This window comes from Meles meles, chromosome 11, assembly GCF_922984935.1.
Source record: "Meles meles chromosome 11, mMelMel3.1 paternal haplotype, whole genome shotgun sequence".
Classification (NCBI taxonomy): Eukaryota; Metazoa; Chordata; class Mammalia; order Carnivora; family Mustelidae; genus Meles; species Meles meles.
Genome location: NC_060076.1, coordinates 15207270 through 15219199, shown reverse-complemented (window position 1 = coordinate 15219199; position 11930 = coordinate 15207270). Strand labels below are relative to the sequence as shown.

The 11930-nt window shown below is 49.2% G+C and overlaps 1 protein-coding gene across 2 annotated transcripts in view; it reads right to left on the bottom strand.

The window, feature by feature from the left end:
* Positions 1-918: 918 nt before the first annotated feature.
* Positions 919-11930, bottom strand: part of BRINP1 (BMP/retinoic acid inducible neural specific 1) — a 171567-nt gene continuing 160555 nt past the window's right edge. For both annotated transcript variants that reach the window (XM_046021693.1, XM_046021692.1), the window contains one exon: positions 919-2493. In XM_046021693.1, the coding sequence (XP_045877649.1) occupies positions 1353-2493 (1141 nt within the window). In that variant the 3' untranslated portion in view covers positions 919-1352. The remainder of the gene's footprint in view (positions 2494-11930) is intronic.

The following is an 11930-nucleotide window of genomic DNA, read 5'->3' as shown; positions in this document are numbered from 1 at the left end:
ACAGAAACGAAGATTGGGATGTTCAGAAGCACCTCTAGCAAGCACCAACTCACCAAAAAGATAAACGTAGAGATCTTGAAGGCTAAGAAGTGGTATCTGCCCAAATCCTCTACAGGAGTGCTCTGAAATGACTTTTCTTTCTTGAGTTTCTCCTTTCAATTTAACTATGAAGTCCCAAAACAAGGCCTCTCACCTTCATAGATACCAAGGAAATGGCAATGTTATAATTTGTGTGTACATGCTGTGTGTGTGTGTGTGTGTGTGTGTGTGTGTGTGTGTGTGTTCGTTCTGAGTTTATCAAAGGATCATTTTTTTCCCATACTTACTTGGGGAAGTCTGCCTGGTAGAGCAATGCAATGTTAGAACTGACCCCATTTTAGTTTATTGTGGTTACTGATTTTTATTTAAACAAAATTTTAATATGCAAAGGACTTCTAGGAAATCTGAGACCATTTCTTTTTAGAGAAAGGTGAAAGGGGTTTTTTAATTGAAAGAAAAAAAGCTATCAGAACAACCTGAGACGGAAAAATACGTCATCCCTTGGCAGTGTAGCTGGAGGAAAAACCACAAAGTGGCTGGTGTGATTTAGAAGGAGGAGCGCTGCCAAGGGGGTCAGAAGGCAGAGTTCAAATCCTTATTCAGGCCGTAGCTATGTGTGGCCACGGGCATGCCATTTTCTCTCTGTGCCTATTTCACAAACTAAATCAAGGAGTGTGACAGTAGATAACTGAGGGCCCTTATTGTTTTCACACCCTGTGATGATGTATCTGTTTCTTCCCTGCAAACCCCCTTACTGTCCTGCTTCAGCCAGCTTCAGTTTATTCAGAGTGGGTAAGATAGCACGGTCATCGCATCCCCACCCCTGTGTAAGAATGAGTCAAAAGAACCACAAGGAATTAGGCATAGAGAGGGAAGAAATCATAACCCAAGAAATATCTTTATCTATGTCCATTTCCTCCCACAAGGAAAAATGGCAGTGTCGGTTGTACATTACATATATCTCTCTTTCTTTTTAGCGTTTAATCTTAGCACCTGCACAGCAGAGATCTTGGCAATTCATTGCATATGCTCTCCCCTTCTCCCCCCACAATACAGCACCTGAGGCCTAAGAAGCAACCCCTCCAAGCTCCTCCAAAGTCTGAGACCCTTCCTCATGACAGAGTATAGAGATAACAAACATGCCCGACGGTTTTATACAGTTGCTAGAACGTTTTCGTTTCCAACGAATGAAGACTCTTCCTCCTTTTCTTTGAATATTAATTACATTTTACAAACTTGTGTTTTGTTCTGCTTTGCTTTGTTCTGTTACGTTTGTACAACAAAAGGGAAAGCCCACGGCAAGGAGTCTCAGGTTAACAGAGCTTGGCTGTCATCTGGTCCGACTGTTTGAGGATCTCGGTGTTGTAGAGGTCCAAGGCGTGGTTGACCCTGATGATCTCGCTGTTGGTCAGTTTCAGCCGGTGCTTCAGCATACAGGAGAACAAGTCCAGCTGGGGCTTCCCTGGGGCCACAGGAGGGGCCAGGCGATTAATTCGGTCCCGAATATCCAACAAGAGGAGCATCACAGACGAAGAGGAATAGAACTGGCCACCTTGCGTGTAGGACTGGTTGACCTGCTGCACGGCGCTGCGAAGGAGGTCGGCGTTGAACCGCAGGCTGTACCCAAACACCTGCACATCCGAGATCTTGATGTAGAACTGCCTCTTGGAGGGGTCGGACAGGTCCACGGGGCCCTGGCCAGTCTCGTTTCGCAGGAGGGTGGGTAGCCGAGTCCGACTACGTAGGTAGATGTGGACCGTCTCGAAAAACGTTTTCCACCGATTGCCCAGCAAGAGAGTCCAGTTGTAGCACTGGCTGTTCTGGAGACGAATCTTCTCCCAGCGCGGGTAGCCGAATTCCCCGAAGGGCATGTTCCAGCCCTCGGAGTGGCTCCCGCTGAAGGGGTTGACGTAGACAAAGAACATGGGGTCCAGGCTGCTGTTGCGCATCTGGCAGATGCGCATGGACATGCCGATCACCATGTGGATGAAGTCCATGCGGTTCTTGTTGCTCTTGAGCGTGAGGGACATGCGCTTGCGCCACCGCGGATCGAAGAACGTGTCGAGGCGGATCTCGTTGCTGATGAAGGTGGTGTGGACGTAGAGGCGCGAGTCCATCTTCTGCAACAGGTACTTCAGCTCCAGGTCCTGGAAGTCCAGGTCGGTCTCGAAGCTGATGAACTGCTCGCTCCGCTCCGAGTCCACGTTCTGGGGTTCGCAGCGGCCGCGGTACAGCTTGTAGCCCTTGTTGCAGGAGCCGCAGAGCGAGATGTTGGCCAGGCTGCACATGGCGCAGCTGTTGTTCCCGCCTATGATGCAGGGGATGGGGCGCTGGCACAGCGTGGTGCTGCCGTGGCACACGCAGCTCCTCTGGCTCTCCAGGAAGGTTCCCCAAAACCCGTTCTCGTTGCAGTAGAGAAGCGACTGGACCCTCGCGAGCCACTGCTGAATTGTCCTGGGGGATAGAAGAAAATGGAGACTGTTAGCCACCAGGGGTGGACTGGAGTAAGTGTTCTTTGGGGTCCCTCCAGCTCCAGGATTCTGCTATACAGTAGCCCCAAAGGAGTTGGATCCAGGAAATGAGAGTGTCCGACCTCAAAACACCCTTGCCAGATCAAAACAGAGCGCAAAAATCAGCCCCAGAGAAGAACTCAGGGGTTCGTGTGTTTGACAGGCATCACGAGTTTCAGCCCCCTTCCCAGATTCTGCCCACGAGGTAACTGACATCCGACAACTTGGAATAAAAACAAATTATAGTCTGTGTTACTCTAGAGATCACCTGGTGCTTCCATATTGATGATCTTACATGATCCTCACACGTAAGAAAGATGTCCTCGCCCCCTTCTGCCCCCGAGCTCCAAACTCTCAGTTCAGTGGGACTCGCATCACAGCACGGGTCTCTAGGTTCTCCCTTCCTCACGGTCCCTCAGCACTTTTACAAACTCTACCTAAGCCTGTCCCCCGGTTCCCACCACTGAAACGTTCCAGTGAAGATAGATACTAGATCAGATAAAAAGCAGCAGCAGAATAGGGAAAAATATGGAAGGCGGTCAGCTTAGTGGCCTCTCATCTTTCCTCATTTCTGTGCGAGTCATCTCTTGGCCATCTTCCATGCTACAAAGAATCCCTTACATGTGTCTGGTACTTTTTACCCTGCACAGGGCACATCCACTTCCATTCTCTCTCTTGAGCCTCACAACAATACCCTGAAAATAGCTTGGGACTTGAGGTCAGTCAGAGATTACTTCAAGTCCCGGCTTCTCCGCTCAGGAGCTGAGGCGGTGCTGGGCGTTTTCGTTCACCTCCCTAATTGTCACTACCATGTAGGGCTGTGGTGAGGAGGACATGAATTTTTATGCCAAGCCTTCTCCCCAAACCTGTCTGGTATTAAGGACTCCATAAAAGTTAATTCTTACTATTCCTGCAAAGGGACTCTCAGCTCCATTTTACAGATATGGTGAGAAAAGCTCAGAGGTGACGTGAAGTTCCCAAAGCCATACAGTGAGTGAGTGGGCAAGTCTCCTGGCTCATTGCTATTCGTTTGTTTGGTTTTGTTTTGAAATCTGTGTCAAGCAAGAGTCAAGAAAGGCTGTCTTCAGGCCACAATGCGCTGTGGTAATGTTGATGACGACGGTGATGGCAGCGATGGCCGTGGCTCATGATCTCCATTTTAGGAGCCTGGGAAGAGAAGCCCTCCTGCATCGGACTGCCTGGGGCAGGAGAGGTCAGCAAAACCTCAACCGTACTGCCTGCACCCTGGAGCCACAGCCACCAAGCCTGTGTGCCGAGAGGGGGGCAGGAGAGGCTGAGAGTGACGTGCCGGTGCATTGGCCCAAGCAGAAGCGAGTTCAAAGCTCAGTCCTGTAACCAGGGACAAGTCACTTCTTGTCTCTGAGCCTCAGTATCCACACCTGAAATAAGCATGATGAAGCCCACCTTCGGCAGCGGTGGGGTGGGGTGGGGGGGACCGTGTGAGATGATATTTAAAGCATCCAGCACAGACTGGCATAGCTCAATTATTAAACAGGTAATAATAATAATAATCATTCTTATCCCAGAGAATAAGCTATCCCTTTGAAGGCACTGAGACACTCTCAGGGATTTCACTCTCTCCCTGGAGTTTGAGGGAAACCATTTTATTCCATGGGACATTTGAAAGTGGATAGCGTTGACACGGCTTCCCAGAACTCTCTGCTTTAAATGAGTTGCTTATCAGCTGAGAGAAAATGGAGGAATAATTAGCGTGCTCCTTGAAGCTGCTCTGCCTTTTAAACCCATGGAACCACCCGCCCCTGGCAGTGAAACCTCCCTCCCGGCGTTCTGAGCCCGGTGGGGAGACACCTGCTCTCCCTGTCCGCTTCCCCTCGGGGCTGGAAGGCCTGAAAGGGAGACACTCGTCCTCCCCTGAGTGATTCAGCCCCCAGCACGGCTCTCCCACTGTTTGCGGCATGGATGAATGCTTGCTGAATGACTGAACCACAAAAATTAATATTTTCCTTGTATTTGTCATTTAAAAAACACACCAAAAAACCAAAAAACCGACGTCTCTTTTCTCCCCTCCGGGCTGCAGTGTTCGTTCTCGATACCGCCCACCCACAGGGCTCCAGGCGTCCCCAGCCTCTGCTTTCCGAGACCAATCCTATTACAGCCTGGAGAACAGCAGCGGGCCCAGCCTTCGGGAAACGGAGCCGGAATAACAATGAGCCCCGTGGCTCCCACCTCCCCAACCAGAACATTGACTGAATATTGGCTCTGAGTCATCGGATATTTTTGTGAGCCGCAGGGGCCCGCCACACGTCTCTGATTGCACGGTTCCATCTGACGAGAGCGTCATTCCAAAATGCCTCTTTCAAATGGCCCACACTTGCCCCTGTCACTCCCTCTCCAAGTGACAGGACAGTACCCCATTTAGAGCTCCTCTGTTCCCATCTGCGAGGCATTCTATAACCCCATCGAGCGCCCCCTTTCTCGTGTCTTATCATTGGGACCCTTTGTCAGCCGCGCAGCCCCCACTCCTTGAATCAATGCCTCATTGTGGCCGAGCCCTCAGAATCCTTGGTTGGGGGAGAGAAAAAGATGAAAGTCCCCGGTGATGCTGCCACAAGCGAAGGGGCTAGTGGCGAATTAGGATTCCAGGCCTGTCGCACAGGAGGGATTGGGGACAGAGGGCCTCTGAGGCGCATCAGCGAGCTGCGTGGCACCTGCATCTCCTGACCTCAGAATAATCATGAGGTTGTGGGCTATATCAAAGAAGGCATTAATGATCCAGCCAGAGGACTTAGAACGAGGCCGCGTGCGGGGGGGGGGGGGGGGGCAGGGAGCCTGAGGTTCGGGGGCAGGAGGAAAGGGAACAAGGAAGAGGGAGGTAGAGCACGGGGAAGGATGGCAAGAGGAGAACCCGCCTGGGTGCTGGAGACTGTGGGGGCGACCGTGGAGCCCGACCTAGATGGGCAGACAGGACAGTGGTAGGAGCAAGTGACTGGAGAAGGGAAAGAGGAGGGAATGAAGTCAGAGTCGGCAGCACAGACATGCAGAAGTTCAGCTCAGCCTTCATTTGTCCTAACTCACGGGCTCAGGGAACCTGGATGCTGGGCGGGCCACCTGAGGGCAACTCGGCTTTTGCTTAGACACCGGGACTGGGTGTTGGAGATGGGGAGCAGGGTCGCTAGTGAAAGCCCTGATTCCCAAGCCCAGCCAACTGTCTTTGGCGTTTCCATCCTTCCTTTTGTGGAGAAAAGCAAAACCAGAAAGACAAGCTCATTCCAGTGTTTTGTGGGTTTGTTCTTGACATAAGCAACTGCTGGTAATGAGGAATATACTTTACCCAGACCAAGCTCCTACACCTTCTCCATCTCCAGCCAGTGCTCTGGGTAGTGATCATGGATATTCAGAAACGTAGCGATGCTCCCCGGCGCAGAGCACCCACAACCAGCCAAGGGACTGGGCGGCTTACAACTTGGGAGCCCTCGCTGTCCGGCAGGCATTGTGCCGGAGGCTGTCGAGCATCCCGTGGGAGCAGCTGAGTCACAGATGGAGACACTGAGCTCTCGAGGAGCGAGAACCACAGAGTCACTCCATGCTCCCATCCCACGCCCTCTAACCCCAGCACCACCGCGCGTTGTGCTGCGTAACGGGAAATTACAACGATGTGGCAAGAAGGACACAGGCCACAAGAAGAGAAGTAAACTGAAATCATGGAAAAATACTGAAAATTGGAGGGTGTGAAGGGCCTATTATCACATCCCTCGCTTCCTCTGGACCTGCCAGGTTCCCTCTCGTCCATTCACAGATAATTGGAGCTCACCGATAAGTGCTCGGGGAGAGGCTGGGGACCAAGGGTAGGAGGGACTGTGATCTATAAATACCATTTCCCAGGCTCGCTGGTGACAGCCTGCCTCAGCCCTGGGAACAGAGGAGCGGCTTAATAGGCTGGCTCCAGAGGGGAGGGTCGCACAAAAGGCTGACACAGCCCCACTGCAAGGCAGCCGGTGCGAGCCAGAGAGGACCAAGTTTTTAAATGTTTTCCTCTTTCCCTGGGGATCCAGAGCCTCTTCCATTTGCAGCCAAAGATGAACTCCAATACATCCAAATCAGCATCTTTCTGTTGGATGTGATTTCGATTCATTCTGATCAGGGGAGGGCCGGGAAGGGGCACGGAGGGCAGGAAGGAGAGGCGGAAGGAGGTGAGGGCAGCAAGCAGCATTTTTATTTCCAAAGCTGGAAAACCTTGAAACCCGATTGGTGGGCTCCCTCCGAGGGCCACATGCAGCAGGGGGACCTCAGAAGCAGAAAACCTTCCTGAAGAAGACTGGGAAATGTTTGGCCCCTTCACCTTTAGACTTGAACATTGAGACTTTGGGGCTTAGGTGAAGAATCACGGTTTCCTGAGTACTTTCTACGTTGTGGCTGTTTTCCACCTATCCTCACATCAACCCCCTGAGATAGGATGACTTTGTGATTTTCATTCTCCTGAGAGGACACTGAAGGCCAGAGAGGGACTGTGACTTTCCCATGGTTACACAGCATGGTTGTACAGATCAGAGCTCGGGATGTCTGGATCCAAAGCCAGGGTTCCCTCCAATCCCCGTTGTGCTTTCCTTACCCTCTACGACCCAGGCTGGAGGAGAGGCTAGGCTCCCGGCCATGCTCCCCCGCAGGCCTCCCTCTCTGCCTCAGCCAGGATTTCCTGGCGACCTGACAGGTCTCCCAGAGACACAGCTGGAGTCGCTCATCATTTGGAGGACAGAGGCTCTGCCACCCGGGGCTTCCCATCAGACCTTCAAAGGCACACACCTCCCTTTCAGAGCCATCCGGGTTGGGAGCCCAGGCTGGGATTCCTAATTCAAGCAAACTCCCCGCTGATTTTAATTGGAGGTTTTGCCTAAGACAGGAATGTAGTGCCGGGCCAGTGGCATTTTAGGGAAGATCACACAAACCGAGTGCCAAGGAGAGAGGCGAGAAAGAGATCTAGGCTAAAATAGAAAACTATAATCCATAACTCCCGTTTGCCTACCAGGAGTGTTTATTTAAAGGGGGAGAGGAAATGAAGAAAAAATGAAATTGGAGTTCTGAATTATTCTTTTATTTATGCCCTGTGGTTCTTCCTTGACATTTCTTTGACACAGTAATGGGTGTCTGATCCATGATCCTCCAGAAAATCTACACTCTGTAGATGGTAGACTAGCCTCGGAAGGCAAACAGTTGTTTCTAGTCTTCTGGTGATGCACAGGTTGTTGGTGGTGGTGTGCGAGACTATACGTGTGTGCATTTGTATGCGTGTGCACCCGCGCGTATGTGCGTGCATTTGTATGCGTGTGCACATGTGCGTGTGTGAGTGTGCATGAGTGTTAAAAGCAGGGTGCTGATAAAAATGAGTGTGTCAATGATGTCAGAATGTTCAGGGCTCAACTGTAGGATGTGCTCGAGGGAATTAACTGGTCATCAGACCCACTCTGTGTTCCTCATTTTCCCCAGATGAATATTAAGCTTTTAAGCATTCCCCTCATTGAGTTTCCATCATTGCCTTAATAACCTGTTTTCCTTGCTTGTCTGGGTCCTTCACATGATGTCAGAGTCTCAATGGAACGAATGGCTCAAAGTCATAAAGAAGGAAAGACCAAGAGAAGAATTCAGTAGCTCTTTGTCATGATGAAGATGCCTTCTAGTTTGGAATCATGGAAGAAGTAATAGGTCTGATTTACAGAGGACAGAGGTAGAGGGTAAAAGAGGGAAAACAGCCCTGTGAAAATGCGGGAGTCTTTAAAATCAGGTTGTCAGGAACTTAATCGGGGAGGATTATGAGACAATTTTGGCAATTACACAGTTCTGCGTCTGGAAGGAGGTGACAGGTAACATCGGCTGCATATTCAAATCCAGCATTTTGCTCTGGGGCATGGTTGTGTTGGAGGCAAGTGAAGCAAGGACCTGGAAGCCTGTCTGGGGCTGACAGAAAGGCTGAGAGCACGGGCAGCTCGCAGGGGGAGGGCTGCAAAGTTTATTGGTCCTGGCAGTAGTCAGGCAGAAGAATGAGAAATGCAGGCCCAAAGGCTAGAAAGTAAAAAGGGGCTGATCGGGTCTAATGGATTTAAGTCCAGTCATGAAGCACCATGCTGATTATCTCCATCAGTGAGTGGGGCAGGGACACAGAGCCATCACGGGGGTGGGAGTCAGCTAGTTAAATAAAGCCTGGAGCCTGGTCTACTGCTGTTTGCTGTTGGATATTTGACCTTGCTGTGTGACCTTGGATAAGTCACTTGACCTCTTTGATTCTCAGTTTCCTCATCCGTCAAATGGGGAAGGTAACACCCACAGCACGTTTTGTCTTCAGAGCTGGAATCAGTAACACAAAGCTCCCAGGAGGTTTGCAGTGCAAGACCGTTATGACTGACCCTTAACCATTATTGTTACTGAGGGCAAAGAACAAGTAACTGCATTGTATAAATGCTCCAGGTAAAAATATTCCTCTCGGTTACTAAAACAGCTCAGTTGATTATAGCTTAATACCCTCGTCGCTCTGGTTACTCACCCTCCATAGTCCTAATGAATGCTGTCACCGTGATGCCTGAAGAAAAGGCAAGACATGGGCTTTGGAGTCAGGCAAGATTGGGTATTGAATCATAGCTCTGTGCTCATTATTTAACCTTCGGCTAATTGCTTGTCCTTCCAAAGTTTCTGTTTTCTCAACTACAGAACGGAGTAATAATACAGTACATTTGAAAATCAGGTAAGACAGTAGGTTTTCTCCCAAAAACAAACTATGGTGTTTCTCTGGCTCGCACAGAAAACGGTACCTTTGAAATAAGTAATTATAGATGATAAATCCAGGGACAGAGTTCAGTAAGTGTCACTGGGTCATTGGATACTGACGTAAAAACAGCAACAAGAACAAAACCTCTTCCTGACACCTAATCTCTTATGTACCCCCAAATCATAAACAGATGAATTACAGACCTAAGTGGGAAAAGTAAAATAACTACCAACATCAACCAAACAGCTTTGTTAGAAGAAAACATAGGGGGACATTGTGATGGTATTGGAGGAAACAGAGATTTTTTTTTTTTTAAAGCTCACCATAAAGGAAAAAAAAAGATTAAAAGGGATATATTAAGATAAAATGTATCCATCAAAAGATACCATTCGAAGAGTAAAATGACAACCCTTCATTAGAGAGTAGATTTGCAATACCTCTGGCCAATCAAAGACTGTATTTATCATGTATAAGGAACTAGGATGCTGGGCTGGTCAAGGGGCTCCTAGGGCTGCTCTTTAAATCAGAGTAGATGCGACTTGAGAATGCACTCATCAAACTATTTAATATATGTAATTTGTCCCAGAAATAAAGATAAAGAAAACTTACAAAGTGGTAAGAAGATATCTGATAATCAGAAGGGAACAAAGGCAAACGAGCTGAACAGGCACTTCATAAAAGAGGTTATTCAAAAGACCGATAAGTACATGAAACTCTACTTCATTAGTCCTCAGGACAATGCCAATTAAAACTCCTACGAGATACATGATTCGGCAGGATAGCTAAAGGAATCGAAAAAAGACGGGGACTGCTAAGTATGAGCGAAAGGATGTGGCAAGGGAGACTGCCTTGTGCTATTGGCAGGAAAGAAAATTGGTTCAGCGAATTTGAAAAACTGAAAGTAACTACTTGAGCAGATATCTGGTATAAAAAGAAGAAAAACCGAGCCACAGAGAGTGGGGCAGTGAACAGTAGCTCTCCCAGGGAGCAGGCTGGGTGTGCCCCGAGGAGGACACTGGGGTGGGGTGGGGGGGCTCTGCAGTGCTCATAATGAGGGGGCTTTTTATTTTTTATCTGGGTGCTGCTGGTGGCATGTGTGAACTTATCTCGTGAAAATTCATCTTCCCGTACACTTACGATCTTTTCAGCTTTCTAAAGATCTATGATACTTCACTAAAGCACTGATTTAAAAAACTGTCCTTTAAAACAACCAGAATTACACGATGAAAGCAGTTGCCCTTTGCATTTTTATGTCACTTTTAAACTTCCTAAAACTCTCCTGTTTGGTGCTCTAACTTGATCTGCACAACTCTCCTGTACCGTGGTTTGGGCTGAGAGGGGATCCTATATCTCATTTTATTATTTTTTTAGTTTACTTTTTAAATAAGTCTTTATTTATTTGACAGAGATCACAAGTAGGCAGAGAGGCAGGCAGAGAGAGAGGAGGAAGCAGGCTCCCTGCTGAGCAGAGAGTCCGATGCCGCTGGGGCTTGATCATGACCTGAGCCCAAGGCAGAGGCTTTAACCCACTGAGCCACCCAGGCGCCCTGCATCTCATTTTAACATAGGAACAACTCAGCTCAGGGAGGGGACGTGACTTGCCGCAGGTCACCAGTGAGTCGTCACATCGCCGGGATTATAACTCGCCCATTGTGAGCTCGCTGGCCAAGTGGGAGGGCGGACGTGGGGAGGTGAACTGGAAGTGGCTCTGAAGGGGGGTAGGAAGGAGCTATGCACGGATACTGTAAGAACTTCGTTCTATTTCTGACTCAGTCCTCTGAGCTTCTAGATTCTATTCTGAACAGGAAGCCACTTCTGAGCCCCAGGGAGGGGGGAAAAAAAAGGAAAGAAAAAAAAAAAACAACAGAAAGGGTCTGAAGATGCTTATTTTCTTGCTTTACATCAGCTGAGTGAGTCAACTGCCCTACTTGCTACAACTGCAGAATGACAAACAGGGCTCAGAGTGGAGATCTGCCTCGTAGTGTTGGTTAGAACGAACCCTGCCCATCCCTCTTGGGGAAACCAGCTGGTCGAAGCATCTCCCGGCCTGTCATCCAGACCCTACACTTTTGGGTTGCCGCGGGGTTCTGCCTCACAGACTGCCTTCTTTCTACCCTCATAAATAGAAAAGAAATGCCAAAGACATTCTTAGTTAAAAGCTTCATTGCCCCATGGTTGGGAGGGCACTTGTAGGCTTCTGTGACTGACAGGCAGCTGCTCTTAGCCAGCCTGAGGTTATCTGTGGGTTTGTACCTCTTCTGTAATAGGACAGTTTAATACACACTCACAATAGGTCTTTGTCACCAAATTGCCACCCTCCCCCCCACAAACACACACACACACAGAAATGAGTAGGTCGGGGACTATCAAAGTAGCAATTTACTCCAGGGAGAGCTGTCTGTGGGTTTAGAGTGAGAGATTTTCAGAATCCCAGAGCTGAATGATGCTTAGACCAGACGGGGTGCATGGGAAACTGCCCAGGCAGGTTATGTGCCTTGCTTGAAGTCACACAAGCAGTACCTGGACTCTCAGTGCCAGAATTCGTCCCGGAAGAGCCTCATACACTGCAGAAAGGGACCATCACACCTGGGGTGCATATGCACGGGGGAAAAGGAAATATTCACACTCCTCAAGGATTACTGAAC